Raw genomic sequence first — 17,329 nt, 5'->3', positions numbered from 1 at the left:
TCCAATTGCTATGGATAATTTTGTTACACCTTTGCATCTTCCTGGAAATAGCTCTGCCGTGGCTGACAGCTTTCAAGAATTTGTTCAAATTTCAAATCAATCAGTAAATGACTCCGTAACAAAAAATAAATCTTTAAAGAGGAGGAGAAATGAAGGCCTATGGAAGAGGAACGTAGCTAAAAATAAAAGACTAGCAGGACTTGCATATAAGTCAATCACAGCAAAGACTGACGTTCCAAACAGAACATTAAAACAACCTTGTCAATGCAAGTTGAAATGTTACGAAAAAGTAAGTCCAGAGTGCAGGCAAAAAGTGTGGGAGCATTTTTGGAAAAAATGTTCCAGTTGGGATCAAAGGCGTCAATTTGTAGCTAATTATGTAATAAAACATGTAAAGAATAGAAAAACCACTAACATAAACTTTGAAAATGATCGTCGAAAATTTACCTATAAATATTTTTTTGAATTTAACTGTACGAGAATAAGGGTATGTCAAGTGATGTTTTTAAATACTTTGAGTGTGAGCAGCAAATTTCTTAGGATAAGCCTAAAAAAAGTTCTTGGTGGAGGTATAATCGAACAAGACAAAAGAGGTCGCCATACACCAGGAAATAAATTACCAGATAATGTGAGAGAATCGATTAGGAAACACATTACGTCATACGCAATATGTGATAGGAGACATAAGGCACAAAACAAGAATTTGGGTCCTGAACTGAATATAAGCTTAATGTACAAACAGTATGTTGAAAAAATGAAAGAAGGAAATGTTACAACAGAAGAAATTGCAAAAGAATATCTGTACCGTCAAATTTTCAACAACGAATTTAAATAATCACTTAATTGATCTTGACTCGCCAGCGTCGATACTTGCGACAATTGTGATCGGTATCAATCAAGACAAATAAAGGACGACAATGAAGAGGATATATTAAAAAGACAATGTATTTGTGATTTCGTGATTTTATAACTGGCTACACAATAAGATAATTTCGTCTTTTCGGAACTGGATTACGTTACAAAGAAAGAAAAGAAAACATTTTCAGTATTATTTTTGATTTTAAGGCAGACAGTCTGACAGTTAAAACATATTTTTATTTCTACATTTCCAATAAAGGTATATTTGCACATACATCCTTTTTTCCCCAGATCGGGCAAAGTATTATTGGGTTTTTTTATTTCAAAACTGTCAAAAGTAGTACGAAATCTAATTTTATCCTGGTGTGTGGTAATAGAGTCACCCCCTATTACATGGAACTTATAACTGGGAAAAAGTGTTTACACTTATCTACAAGGAAATACTGTATGTTAAGTTACTCATTTGGTCGGTGAACGTGCCTTGCGGACGAATTCTTTTAACTGATATTTTTTCTAGAACAACCATTAATTGCTTTAAACATTTTATCTATTGTTGAAAGTGGTAGTTATTATAGAACTAGATATGTTCTTTTCAGATACTGATGGTCTCACTAATACTATTAAAAGGAAAGGAAGATCAAGGGAGGAAAGAGAAGAATGTAAGAAACTAAGAAATTCTGGTCAAAGTTACGTTACAGAAAAAGGTAAAGTTATTCCAGAGAGGCAAATAAAAACACTAAGTACTTGTAGAATAAAATGCATTGAACGGTTTTTTGAAATAGAAAGGAAAAATGCTTTGATGAATATTGGGCTTTAGGAAGCAGAGATCGAAGAGCAATTTTTATGGCTAGTCTTATTACCATATTACCAAAGAAAACACAGAAAAATGACAGTGGAGCAATTAATAGAGATTGCTATAGCAGCAGTAGAAATACACATTCTGTGAAAATTTAAAATCTCTAGCCATTATGGTGCACAAGATACCTACTGCCCGCTGACAGACAGACGGATGGACGGACTGACAGCAGAGGCTTTTGATAGAGTCCCGTTGGCTCCCTTCGGGTACGGAACCTTAAAAAAAGGCTTCCCTAAAACCCCAAAAAGAGATGGCAATCCGGGTATGAGGTGGGGGGACGCCCCATACTCCCGCACTTCAGCCGCGCTATTCCGTACCGGGTTAGCGCGGGGCTGTGCGGGTGTGCGGGACACCCCCATCACTTACTGTCGCGTACTTTAGTTACAGTGATAATAAAATGAAATTAATGTTTCCCCAGGTCCAGTCTTCTCTATATCTCGATATGGAAAACCGGTAATATTAATCGGGCGCTACCGATTTAACAAGACCTGTAGAAGCAAAGGCTCCAAGGCATCCTGGGTTTGTCCGATGACAAGGAACTGTCGCGCTAACATCGTCACCATTGATGACGTTATTGTTAAAATTAATAATGAGCATACTCATTGAAATGAGCATACTCAGGCGACCTTGCACCGGAAGATGCAGTGTAGGAAGACCCGCCACTAGGTGGACGGACGATATCAGGCGAGTTGCAGGAAGCCGCTGGATTCAGGCGGCGCAAGACCGTGGACTGTGGAAGTCCCTACAAGAGACCTATGTCCAGCAGTGGACATCTATCGGTTGTTGGTAATGATGATGGTGGTGATACTTTTGAATGCTATGAAAGACGAAGTGAAGAAAAGTACCACATAATATGTGCGACTAGTCTTCGGCATATCAGTGTGTCTGTCACTGTCAAAACGTAGGCGAACAATTTGTTTGGTTATGTGTCTGTTTATGTGTCTGTTACGCATTTTATGTAATAGTTAGTAATAAGTAATATGTACATTTCTAGTAATAAAATTAGGTTTAGGAAATGTGGTTTCCTTCCGCACCCCCCTGCAGTCACCCCCTACATAACTTGTCTAGTGAACTCTAGTATATAAACACTCAAATACTGTAAATGAGGTGATAGAAACTACTAATAAGTACCTTTAAAAAATATAACATGTTTAATTATGTGAAGTTAAATAGTGATCTCCACGCTGTGATATGCATTTGCCTACTTTTCGGGGACGGCGTGACATATTAAGTCACACGTGTTTATCAAAAATTGCTTCACTTTATAGTTCAAAGCGTTCTATCTTAAGTTTTAAATTTTATTTAAGTACCTATTTATTAGTTCCCAACAGTGAGTCCGTGGCAATACTCATATCAGTACCCATATTATAAATGTGAAAGTGTGTTTGTTTGTTGGTTTGTTGGTTTGTCCTTCAATCAAGTCGCAACGGAGCAACGGATCGACGTGATTTTTTGCATGGATATAGTTAAAGACCTGGAGAGTGACATAGGCTACTTTTTATCCCGGGAGACCAAAGAGTACCCACGGGATTTTTAAAAACCTAAAACCACCAGTACGAAGTCGCTGGCATCAGCTAGTGGTTAATAAATCACACGGAATTGAGAAAAAAAATTCATTTCAGAAAATCAAGTAGCACCTAAAGACAGTTATCATGTCCTTGAGATGAGCACTAAGCGGAGAAATTGTGCAGGGTGCTACCACATATTGCGGAAATCCTATAGTAGTATCGAAGCAAAAAGAAAAGTGAAAAAAATAAAAAAATATTGCAGGAAATGCAACCAAAACCTTTGCATGACATGCTTCCTAGACAGGCATAAGTGAATAAAAATCATTTTTCAGTTTTTTTACTATAATTCTGTTTTATTTGCGACTAGCTTATTCCCGCGACTTTGTCCGCGTAGACTACACAAATTTCAAACCCCTATTTCACCCCTTTAGGGGTTGAATTTTCAAAAATCCTTTCCCTTTCCTGTTTGGCAAATCCCGGGCAAATCGAACCTAAGGAAGTTGGGTTCAAGATCATTCTAACAGTACAAAAAAAATTGTATACATTATGATTTCGCAAAGTTATAGCAATAGTATCCTATAGTGCTGGTGGGTCGAAAAGACCAACCACGCACTGGCGGAAATATCATCGGGGGCATTTTGACCCGCCACGCGCCGCACCAGATGAAGTACTTATTATGATTTTACTACTCGTGCGCAATAAGTTGAGACCTGGGGGGCGGTGACGCCACAGACGCGTGGTTGTACTGTAGACAAAAATCGGAGCGCGTCGTCGTTGCGTGACGTAAGCAAGTACGAGACTAAAATGTTAAAAAAATTGCGTTGTCTACAGTACAGCACGGGAGCTTGAGGGGAAGTTACAGGGCAAGCGGGCAGAGGGTTGCATTCCAGGCGAGTCTCAACTCGTGTACTTGCCGCAGTGAACGTAACACTAGCATACGAGATTACTCAGAATTACCCTCTTTTAATCTTACCTTATTTTAATCTTTATGTTTCCAGGAGCAATATTTTCGAAGTCTCGGTACGGAAAACCAGTGATGTTATTAGGGCCATACAGATTCAACAGGCACGAATCCAGCAAGGATCCGAAGGTTTTGTGGAGATGTTCCAAGCGATCCAGCACCGGATGTCGGGTGACTGTGGTTACTTTTGACAATATTGTCGTCAAGCAAAACCATTATCACACTCATTACTAAGAGTTTTCTTTGCCGGTTGCGGTTGCGGGGACTTTCAATGTCTTGCTCTGATTTTGAGGGTAAGTCCCATTTGTACGGTATTTGACAGCTAGTCAAATCAGTAACTTTTTATCAAAAGTCTAAACCCGCGCGTCAAAAATAGTATGAAATACTTCAATGTGACGTCACATCATAATGACGTACTTTTTTAGTTTAATCGATAATTTAAAATGTTTATTACACTTAAAACTAACAAAAGACGTAGTGTTTACTTATTTTGGAAAATCCTCTATTTAACAATCACTGAGAAATAATTTATTTTTCGTATAGCCAAATACCCAATTGTTCCATGTACATACTAGCATTTCACCCCGAACTTGCTTTTCTTTGACGTCATAAAAAATCTTTTATTTTTTCGTGGCGGAGTGTCATCATAATCATTTTTAGGGTCCCGTTGGCACCCCTTGAAATGATCCTGATAACATACCGCCACGAAAAAAGAGAACTAGGAGAAAAAAACGGTCTGAATTCAGAACCACCTCAAATTGAAATTATCTCATTTTTATCCGATGAGGTCAAGTTCTATGGAACAAATGGGACATACCCGATTTTTAAGGGTAGATTTACATAGGAAACTATTTATTCAATATTGGATAGGTACTATTGTACATTTTGTCACGGTTAGAGACGGCCATATTTAAAACCTTAAAAAACAGACTCTGTTATAGTTAAATGCCTACAGCGTTTAAAACAGACTGTAATAGTTAAATGCCTACTAAGTACTTACTAGGACGCAGAAGATTTTCATGTTAATAAAATTAGTTAATTATGAAAAGCAAAATCGAGATTTTTGTTTATTACCTTAATATACATATAATGGATGATAGCAATTAGCAATGTTATCTCAAATTAATATATAATAATATAAATGAAATGAACACTAGTTAAACATTAGTTTTTTTGAAAAAAAAATAACATTGGCCATGTTAATGATCACTAACAATCCCCTTTCCCCTCCAACTAAGCGTAAAGCTTGTGCTAGGAGTAGGTACGACAATAGTGCAACGGGTGGGGTTTAAACCGCCTACCTTTCAGATTTCAGTCCAGTCCTTTAACCGATTGAGGCTTAATTTATACTAACCTATACCGTGTGCGGAGGCCGATGTTCCGGTAGTAGTATACGAACGGAGTCGCAGGAATAAACTAAGTAGTAACTAATATATTTAAGTAGTCTTAAATATATAAAAGGAAAAGGTAACTGACTGACTGACTGATCTATCAACGCACAGCTCACTATCACTGATCTATCAACTGTGAGACGGATCGGGCTGTTTGGAATGCAGATAGCTTTTATGACGCAGGCATCCGCTAAGAAAGGGTTTTTGAAAATTCAACCCCTAAGGGGTGAAATAGGGGTTTGAAATTTGAAAATAGTCAACGCGGACGAAGACGCGCGAATAAGCTAGTAACATATACATATATATATATATTTAAATTTCAGTGCCATTTTACACTTCAACTCGCAACGGGAAGCCGGTTCTGATACTGGGCAGAAATCGATTTAATGTTAGAAACAGGAGCAAGAACAATAATGGAAACAGGAAGATATGGAGATGCACCAAGCGGTCGTATGCTGGATGTAAAGCGACTGCGGTCACCATTGACGGGTTTCTTGTTCAGCAGAATCATTTTCATAACCATTAGGGCGAGGCCACAACACTGCGGTGCGACATCGCATCGCTAAAACGACACCGCATCGCAAAAACGATGCCGCATCGCAAAAACGTTGCCGTATCGCAATGCGATGCGTTGACGCAACGCAAAAATTTCGTCGCTTACGGCATCGTATGAGAAAACTACACGTATCCTACTTTTACTTGCGTTAAGGCGTATCACCAACCTCGTGGTTATATGGGCCGAAACGCGGGAGGGCGCCCGTTCGATACTTGCTTTTGGCGTGTATCTCGGGCCGCCTTCTTAATATTACATGGGACAGGATATAATCATCATCCATTATTATCAACCGAAATACGTCCAACGATGGGCATAAAAATAAAAAGCGTACCTACCTACTAGGAAATAGAAGCGCGTCTTAGTCGTGCTGAGAAATTTAATAAAAACTAAAACATTAACTACAAATCAACTTAAAAAAGTACTCTAATAAAAAAACGTCACAAATTTTATTTAACACTTTTAATTTATGAAAATAAACATCTGTTGCTATACTATGTACCGGAGTTTTCTTTTCGAGTTTAAACCTCATTTCACACTAGGGATGTAATATATATGAAGCCCTCAAATATAAATTACATTCCGCTATTGACATTCACACTATGAGATATATTATACCGACTAGAGACCGTTCACTATAACTTGCCCCCCGCCGTCAAGTTGGCACTATTGCTTTGTTTGTTTTATTCCTTAGAATTTAGGGTTTATTATTCTGTGATTTACAATGGTGTCAACATAACATTAGGGGTCAAGTTACAGTGAACGGTGTTTAGTTCAGTTGCGAACGTCATTGTATCCCAAGCAGGGTTACCATCTGCAAAATTTATAAACTGGGACAAGGGGCTTGAAAATCCCGTATTTTCGAGTGTAAAGCACGGACGTATCGGTCCACTATTTTTTACCTCATAAATAAAACTTGCTTGCGCCTCACGGTGTAATCGTTGCACACGAATGGAGTTTAAAAAAACATTCGAACGAACAATCGAACAATTGTATAATCAAACTATCGATCGAATAATTTTTATTCGAATATTTTTCGTGACGATGAATAAATCGAAAACCGATACTTCAATTGTTCGATTCCTTCGAATGTTTTTTTGCAAGAATTACTCATCGCTGCCTGACAGTATGAAAAACTCCGCATGGACTTTACCAAGACGCCCTTCAAACTAGGACAAATCCAGGGACAAAAAACTAGTTGTCCTACATAAAATAAATAAATTAGAATTTTGATTTTATCGGCTTCTGTTTTTTACAGGGCCCATATTTTCAACGTCGCGCTTCGGGAAGCCTGTGTGAACTAGGGCGCTACCGCTTCAACAAGTATTGGAGAAGTAAAGGCCCTAAGGCTCAGTGGGTGTGCTCCAAAATGACAAGCGCAGCGTGCCGAGCTACTCTTACTACTATAGACGATTTCATTGTTAAACAAATTAATGAGCATTCGCATTAAATTCCTGCTTTTTAACGACCCATTTGAAAAATTTGGGTTATTCCGTTCTAATAAAAAAATAGCTTTATTTTCCATTTAAAACCATACCATGGGTACCATTAGACAATGTTTAAATTTGTCAAAACTGTTTTGTTAAATAAATATTTTCTCATTTTTTTTATTGGAAAACAAATTAATTTTTGAACTTTTTCTTCAATTCATTATTTATTTGGTTGTTTACAGAGCCAACGTTTTCAAAGTCTCGTTTCGGGAAGCCCATGATAGTTATAGGGCAGTACAGGTTCAATAAATACTGGAAGAGTAAGGGCCCAAGAGCTCTATGGGTGTGCTCTAAAAAGTCCAGTGCATCCTGCAGAGCTACTCTTACAACTATAGACGATGAAATTATCAAGCAAAGTAATGAGCATACACATTAATTAAACAACTTGCGATATTTAAGCGTTTAATCTACCGTGAGTGATTTCCATTATAAATAAATAATATCTGTCCCGGCTGTACTCACGTCTTTAGTCGACGTGAGCCCGACTAGTTTCGAACCCATCCGGGGTCCTTTTTCAAGGGAGTCAGTTCACGCATGCGCCTCGAACTGACTCTCGGAACTTGCGATACTCTAAATTATAGAGACTTAACTAGAAATAGAACAAGTACGATGAGTTGTATGCATATTGAGATTTATATAAGTCTCGGAAATTGGTATTGCGCTGGTACCATGTCTCATTAACATGAATGACGTCATTTTGACGTCAGCTGATATAAACATATACCATCAGCTCGAAACTTCAGTCTAGTGCTGACGTCACTAAAATGGCGTCCACGCGCATTAGCAATTTGCGGAACTTATAGCATGTTATTCTAAGCCCATAGACTTCTTATTTTTCTTCTTGTTATTCTGTAACAAATGGTAATGGTTTTTCTGCAACAAAATATAAGTAAAGAACTATTTTCTGTATTTTTAATTATCTGATTAATAATGTTTTTTTAAAGAATATTAGCTACGTCAAATGACTAATTCCCCTTTCCTCTCCAACTAAGCGTCAGGCTTGTGCTAGGAGTAGGTACGACAATAGTGCAACGGGCGGGGTTTGAACCGTCGACCTTTCGGTTTTCAGTCCACTCCTTTACCGGTTGAGCTATTGTTTTTCTTTGCTGTATTGAGATGAAAAGCTGTGTATTTCGCACGGTTACAAAATTATTTGCGTCTCGCCCCTTTGAATCCCTCGCTATGCTCAGGATTCTATTTTCGAATCCTTCGTTTGCTTGGTATTCAGTACCAGCGGTCGCGCCAAATGATAACTGCAGCATAACAAATAACAATTTTGGAGAACTTTCATTTACTCTGAATTTTAGAGAGGGTGATATCATAATCATCATCATGATCAACCCGTCGCCGGCTCACTACAGACCACGGGTCTCCTCTCAGAGTGAGAAGGGTTTGGCCATAGTCTACCACGCTGGCCTCTCTGGGAGAACTCTCAGGTATGCAGGTTTCCTCACGATGTTTTCCTTCACCGTTCAAGCAAGTGACATTTAATTACTTAAAACGCACATAACTCCGAAAAGCCAGAGCTGCGTGCCGGGGATCGAAGTCCCGACCTCCGATTAGAAGGCGGACGTCCTAACCACTAGGCTATCACAGATGTTAGAGGGCGATATATAAAGGACGAATTGCGGAGTAATAACTGCATATTTTTTAGCTGTGGTTAAAAAACGTTAAATGCACACAACCACAACCAATGTGTTGTCTGTATTTCAACAATTCTTACATGGAATGGTCAGGATATTAATTTGTTTAGAATGGCCAATCCAGTGAGAGATGTTGATTATCATCCGAACTCTTGTCGTAGTTCTAATATTTTAGTACAAAAATCTAATATTTTTTACCTATGCCCGTTATAGACGCAACCATCCAACCGATGTGTCTCAAACCGGTTTCATTAAGAATGCAATAATGCGAATATGGTTTTCTTCTTTAATTTATTTTAACCAAATAATCATTTTTCTGCTTCATATTTTGAAACTCTCTTGAGTTTATGTGGATGTTGCACATTCCTCTTATAGATACTGAACTAATCTACTGAAAGCGGAACTGAAGCTTTAGACAACTAAAACAGTGCATTAAGCCATTGACTTATATATTACTTTGTATTGACAGGGCTATTGAACAAACAAAATGGCACACCAAGTGCAACCTCAGTGACGTCTGGATTTCAAACGGGTCGTTCATTAGTATCTAAGAGGTGGCGCTGATTTATTTGGTTCCAAAACCGTGAAAAATTTTGTTCGCTTGACCATATCTTGTCATTTATATCGATGCAAAAACCTAATACGTATGCCCAAACCAAATAATATTTGTACATTTTTCCGCTTTACATCCTGAAACTCTCTCGAATTTATGTGGGTGTTGCACATTTCTCTTATAGATACTGAACTTAGCTATTGAAAGCTGAACTGAAGCTTTAGACAGCTAAAACAATACATTAAGCACATTTTTTTATTGCGTAGTAGCACACGGTATCCGGTAGTTTTAAATAAATGAGGTTTTTCTTTACAGAGCCGATGTTTTCGACGTCGCGTTATGGCAAGCCTGTGATCCTGCTGGGGCGGTACAGGTTCAACAAGTACTATCGGTGTAAGGGGCCAAAAGCTCTGTGGACGTGCTCAAAAATGAGTATGGGCTGCAAAGCAACTCTCACTACTATAGACGATATCATTGTCAAGCAAAATAATGAGCACATGCATTGAATTGGCGTTATAATTTATATTTTTTAAGGAATTAATATTAGGAAGTTAATAATGTAATTTTAAAAATTCTAGTTTTAGATATATTTTATTCCAAATTTTCAAGGTATAATAATAACACACAATTCTATTAAATAAACTTAAATCTAAATTAAAAGAAAAAAAAACATTAAATTAAAACTAAAAAAAAATCTATCTCAAACCTCATCGAGACATTGTACCCAAGATGCTGGCAGCATTACCCCTTTGGATAGCCAAACTAGTTCTTTCTCCAAGGTAGCTGCCAGCTCTCGGGTCCCCGGTTGACTCGATAACCCTTTTCATTAAATGCTATATTTCAAATAATGCATTCTAATGCTATTTTTGTACTTACGTAGATACATATGAAACCGGAAGGAAAATGAAAGATTAAATAAAAGAAAAAGAATAAAAAAGTTTTTCTGTGCGCGCATCATGATGGAACTCTGAACGGACGGAATACAACTTTACATTCTAGCTTATGCTCCTAAAATATTTTTTTAGATAACAGCATAACAACCTGTTCTTTAAGAAATAACAAACGTATGACTGAGTCTTGTACTATGTTACAGGCGCAATTTTCACGGAGTCTCGATACGGTAACCCGGTCCTATTGTATGGACGCTACCGCTTCAACAAATACTACAAGAGCAAGGGGGCTAGAGGTCTCTGGAAGTGTTCAAAGGCGAGCAACGGCTGCAAGGTCACTATACGTACTTACGGCAATGTTATTATCAAACAGAATAACGACCATTGCCACTAAATTTAAAGCTCTATAGGATGTTTTATATGAAAAAAATGCTAGTTTTTAAAATGGGGTTATTTTAGGGGTGGATCAACAAATTCCTGAAAAGCCGGCAATGCGTTTCCTATGATGCTGAAAATGTTAATGGGCGGCGGTAATCCATATCCATACTATCCAAAATGCGAAAGTGTGTCTGTCTGCTTGTCTGTCTGCTAGCTTTTCACGGCCCAACAGTTCAACCGATTTTGATGAAATTTACAAAACATGTACATGTACAAAACTTATATCCCGAGGTAGGACATAGGCTACATTTATCCCGGAAAAGAGTTCCCACGGGATTTTCAAAAACCTAAATCCACGCTGACGAAGTCGCGGGCATCATCTAGTCTTAACATAAATCAGGTGATCCGCTTGCTCGTTTGCTTGCTATTTTTATTTAAAAACAAGCGAATAACAATCACTGCCCACTACATATCGAATTTCTATAAGATTGTATCTTTAAATGGCAAAATACTAGATTTCAATGATGCTAGCGAATAAAATGAAAATCTGTACCTACTATTACATATACTGTACTAAAGTATTCATATCAGTAAATTCAGCTTTTAATAATAATACAAATAGCTATATAAAATAATAATATATTTTACTTAAGTATAAACTTTTACAACTAATATAATAAGATCACCCGATTAAGTGAAAAATCTAAATAGTTACTTAATTTTATGAATTAGACACTGTCATGTAATTAAAATTAAATATGTACCTAAAGTTAAGTGAACATTCCATTTTATACTACATTACTAATTAATTGATTAAGTATTAGATTTAACATTTTATTCCATGTTTCAATTGCAATATACATTCTAATATTGTAATACTGTTATTCCAAATGTTTTTTCCTTTTTTATTAAATTCCTTTTAATAATTTTTTCTTACATAATATTATATCAAAATGTATAAATATGTTTCAAATTTAATGTCAAAGTATTTTTGATAAGTACATACATTTTATCCATATTATCAACTAGCTTATTCCCACGACTACGTGTGGACTACACAAATTTCAAATCCCTATTTTACCCCCTTAGAGGTTGAATTTTCAATAATCCTTTATAAGCGGATGCCTACGTCATAGCAATCTGCATGCCAAATTTGTGCCCGATCCGTCCAGTAGTTTGAGCTATGTGTTGATAGATCAGTCAGTCAGTCAGTCAGTCACCTTTTCCTTTTATATATATAGTTTCTAATTAAATAATGACATATATTTTCTTTCACTGAATCGATATTGATAAAACTCATAGGAATTGCTAGATACCGCAGTTTGAAGCCCAATCTTCAAATTTTCTTTGTCTAATAGCTTAAGAAGACAAAAGTTTTTGGGTTTAAGAAAATCATTATAGGTATCTAATATTTATTGTTAGAACAATTTTGAAAAAGTTTTACCTAATTCTAAACAGTAAGTACTTATTTTACATTATTTTATATTATGTACTATAATAGAAATTAATCTACATTCCTTTGTTTGTAAGACATAATAAATAAACTGTGTTTATGATTTTTATTACTATTTTGTATTGTACGCACCTACGTAATTGGATATAGATATTATGATTTATTTAATGCTAAAACTTCGCAATATTACAGTGTTTTTGAAAACGCTTTTATATTATAAAACTCGCGTTGCTTCATGCTACAATTTAGAACGAGAAAAACATCTAATTAAATTATTAATGTAGCAAATGATTGTAAGTGCGAAAATTGGAATATCACTTTTCGTGAAAAATCGCCTGTGAATTCACTGTGAAGATTTTTTTTACCAAATGAAAATTATTTAGAAGTAGCGATAATGCCAATGTTATCTTTGAGAACATTTTGGATATCAGGCATGCAGATTTCTTCACGATGTCTTCTGTCAACGTAAGTTGGGTGGAAATAATTCTAATTACACTTTTTTTTTGTCCACAGAAGCCATATTCGCAACAACTAGATTTGGAAATCCGGTGCTGATATTAGGGTCTCAACGCTTCAATAAATACTGGAAAAGCAAAGGTCCCAAATTGTTATGGGTTTGCACCAAAAAAACGAGCAAGGGTTGCCGTGCCACACTGACTACTATAGATGAAGTTATTATTAAAGTTAATAATGTACATTCACATTGATAAATTAATTAATATCTAGCCGATGCCCGCTACTTCGTCCGCGTGGATTTAGATTTCTAAAAATAACATGGGAACTCTAATTTTTAGGGAAAAGAGTAGCGTATGCCTCTCTGGAGGTCTTTAAGTACAGTACGCGCCCGAAAGTAATGTACATCGACCTTTAGAAGGAGATAGCAGATTTGTAGTGCGTTGTCCCTGTCATTGAGACCGTCAACGGCCGAAAACGTCATATAGGTATGAGTGACAGAGTCAACGCTCTACAAAGCCGAAATGTCATTCTAAATGCCGATGTACATTACTTTCGGCCGCGTACTGTATATATACTGTACATGCAAAAAATCAAGTCGATGCGTTGCTCCGTTGTGGCGTGATTGAACGACAAACCAACAAACACACTTTCGCACTTATACGGGTAGGAATCACATTTTATTTTTAATTATATAATCATTGATTTTAAACTCGCTTTATCTAAAATTATTAAATCGATCAAAAACTATCATCAAATTATTGATTGTATGTTTTATTGAGAGAAGTGTTTTCGGAGCGCTCTACATACAAACGTAGTTTGGTTCTCATTTAAATATTTAACCAATCAAACTAGATTACTAGGTATAATAGTAATTGACAATACTAAATGTGTCTATGTGTCTAAATCTATGTGGAAAATTTGAAAACCATACTATTATACATGATATTAGTTACTATTCAAATATCAATTTCAATTCAATTTAATAGAGCCAATCTACGTTTGTTTAGAGCGCACTGCGAATAAACTCCTCTTAAGTTGCTAACTTAGTTACTATTTACTTTTCAATCAATCAATCACCCTGTTTGCGTCCACTGCTGGACATAGGCCTTCCCAAGAGTGCGCCACCACACACGATCTTCCGCCTTCCTCATCCACCCACTTCACGCTACCTTCTTAAGGTCGTCAGTCCAGCGGGTTAGAGGTCGTACCGCACTGCGCTTGCTGATACGCGGTCTCCACTCCAGAACACGTCTGCCCCATCGGGCATCGGTTCTGCGGCAGACGTGGCCGGCCCACTGCCACTTCAGCTGGCTAATTCGTTGAGCTATGTCGGTCAATCTGGTTCTCCTACGGATTTCCTCGTGACGGATTTTGTCCCTCAAAGAGATACCCAGCATAACCCGCTCCATAGCACGCTGAGCGACTTTGAGCTTGTGGACAAGGCCAATTGTCAGTGTCCACGTTTTTAGATTTTTACTTTTTATAAAACAATAAAAACCATTTACTTGTAAATAATAATCATTTTCACATTTTCAGTTGAAGCATTGTTTTCCACTTCACGCTACGGAAAACCTGTACTAGTTATAGGGAGTTATCGCTACAACAGGTATTGTAGAAGTAAAGGCTCCAAGGCTATGTGGTATTGCTCCTCCAAGACTAAGAAGGGATGTAGGGCCTCAATTACTACAGTGGACAATATGATCATTAGATGCAATATTAATCATACGCATTAATTTTATGAGCTGTAAATCCACCTCGACAAAGTCGCAGGTGAGAGAGAGAGCCAGCGCGTGCCAGACCTTCCTTATTTTATAAAAGCTGAAAGTTTATTGTCCCCAACACTGAGAAAAATGTTGGTGTGGATGTGAGTTTGGATCATAGTGGCTTTTTTGAGATAACAGGTAATAAAGATTTAAAAAATCTTACGTCAAAGTATAAAATCAATTCTTTTATATTTTCTTCGAACTAGTATTAGAAATCACGTCATGCATTACCAGACACTTAGTGTCGTGAGCACTCCCGCCAGACACCTTTAAACATTAATAATGTGTTAAACTTTCAAGGTAGGTATCTGGTAGGGGCTGAAGGAAATAAAAAATAAATTAAACTTTATACTTTGAAGTAAGATTTTTTACATCTTTATTACATGTTATTGTCTCCCAAAGCCACCATGATTAAAACAAACATCTGAACAAACGTTCCTCCCAGTGTTGGGAACAATACGAAGATAAACTTTCAGTTTTAAAAAAAAGTAAGGTCTGGCACGCGCTTGCTCTTAGGCCATCCTGGAGTATTTTCATAAATCAAAGTGGATATTTAAAATAATGTTCCAAATTAAATGTCTTGTAATAATAATTGTAAAAAGTGTTTTTTTTTAATTATAATGAATATTACTTTAATGCTAAAATTATTAGGTTATTACTAATATTGTGATTTAACAAAGATTAATAATCTTAGTATGTTAATTCTGTTAATATATGAAACATGAAAGGAATAAACCTAATAAACCAAACCTTTATTTTATTTAAGGGGCCTATTTTTCTATTACCGAATAAAATTTATATTTTAAAATATCGCTTCCAACATCAGTTTTCCCCTTCAATTATAACATGAGACTCTAGCAGTGATTTTTTTCTACTGTTTTTCAGCTGAAGCAATTTTCACAACTTCACGTTATGGCAACCCTGTGCTAATATGGGGGAAGTACCGATATAACAAACATTGTAGAAGTAAGGGACCAAAAGCGCTATGGTTCTGTTCCTCAAAGAGTAGGAGAAGCTGTCGTGCCTCCGTCACAACCATAGAAGATGAGATCATTATAGCGAACAATGACCATACACATTGAAATTGTATTACACATAGGCTCACTTGCACCAAACTCGTTATACTGATTTAATTTGTAATCTTATATCTTGACTAGCTTATAATATGCTCACGACTTCGTCCGCGTGGACTACACAAATTTCAAACCCCTATTTTACCCCCTTGGGGTCGTATTTCCAAAAATCCTTTTTTAGCGGATTTCTACGTCATAATAGCTATCTGCATGCCATATTTCAGCCCGCACCGTTCAGTAGTTTGAGCTGTGCGTTGATAGATCACTCAGTCAGTCAGTTAGTGAGTCACCTTTTCCTTTTATATATTTAGATTGCTCTTTAGAGCCGTGGTATCCTAGTGGTTAAGACGTCCGCCTCCTATTCGGGAGGTCGAGAATTCGATCCCGGGCACACACCTCGGTGTTATGTACGTATTAAGCAATTGAATATCATTTGCTTTAACGGTGAAGGAAAACATCGTGAGGAAACCTGCTAGCCTGAGGGTTCTCTATAATGTTCTCCAAGGTGTGTGATGTCTACCAATCCGCACTTGGCCAGCATGGTAGACTATGGTCATTGGTCAAACCCTTCTGAGAGGAGACCGTCAACTCGGAAAAGTGTTTACACATTGGCAATGTGTACCTAATGGAGTCTTAACACAGCAAACAAGTTACGTGCCTTATAATTAAACGTAACAGTAATCCTTAAAAATGAGATCAATTGAAAAATACAGTTTTAATTAAGTACTTTTTTTTTGTTGAACTTTGTGTTAGACAGTAGGTAGGTATATATTGCAGTAAAATACGTTTTGAGGTTTGTTTGTAGTATTTTTATTTTTTTTCCAATCCATCTATCTATCTATCTTAATTTGAATTTTATCATATAAGTGACAAAACCGTGCCGCTCAACAATTTATCGTTCCGGTACAGATTGCATAATCACTTACTACCAGGTGAGGTTGCACTCATAGGGCCAAATTGTACCTATCTGAATAAATAAATAATGAATAGACATATTAGATCTCAGCATTTTTATACCTTTAGAATTCTTACTTTTAGCAGTCTTTACGACGTCACGTTACGGGAACCCGGTAATAGAAATTGGAAGGTACCGGTATAACAGATATAGTAGAAGTAAAGGGGCAAAAGCGACATGGGTGTGCGTCAAGTGGACGAGAATGAAGTGTCGGGCTACACTCACTACTGTGGATGACGTCATTGTTAGAAGCAACAATAATCACACTCATTAATAAAGTGATATAGAGTTTGATCACACTCATTAAATAGTGTGATCGAAAATTCAAATAGCTTTAAGGTGTGATTGTTGAATTGAAATAATTAAAGAATAAGCTTATTTTAAAGTTGAAAGAGAAAGTCTTATCAGCATTTCTTGTTTGATTTTGGTGTGATATTTTTGTTTATTTAATAATATTTGTCGATGAAGTCATTGTTAAAATAGTAATAATCACACGCATTAAATTGGATGTGGTCGAAAATCTAATAACTTAAAATGCGATAGCTAAG

General features: G+C 36.7%; 1 protein-coding gene across 15 annotated transcripts in view; it reads left to right on the top strand.

The window, feature by feature from the left end:
• The window catches only part of LOC117986086 (modifier of mdg4-like), a 244,123-nt gene that overhangs the window by 174,929 nt on the left and 51,865 nt on the right, over positions 1-17,329 (top strand). The window contains exon 5 of one of the 15 annotated variants that reach the window (XM_069501368.1): positions 15,639-16,623. The exons of 10 other annotated variants lie outside the window; for them this stretch is intronic. In XM_069501368.1, coding sequence (XP_069357469.1) covers positions 15,639-15,835 — 197 coding nt within the window. In that variant the 3' untranslated portion in view covers positions 15,836-16,623. Of the gene's footprint in view, positions 1-4,220; positions 5,346-5,897; positions 6,627-7,799; positions 8,009-10,128; positions 10,335-15,638; positions 16,624-17,329 lie in introns of those variants that run through there. 4 more of the 15 variants (XM_069501380.1, XM_069501374.1, XM_069501362.1 and 1 more) reach the window with 4 other exon arrangements.

The sequence above is a fragment of the Maniola hyperantus genome, chromosome 10 (assembly GCF_902806685.2).
Source record: "Maniola hyperantus chromosome 10, iAphHyp1.2, whole genome shotgun sequence".
Lineage (NCBI taxonomy): Eukaryota > Metazoa > Arthropoda > Insecta > Lepidoptera > Nymphalidae > Maniola > Maniola hyperantus.
The sequence above is the reverse complement of the archived record's forward strand: the minus strand, read 5'-3'. Positions and strand labels throughout refer to the sequence as shown.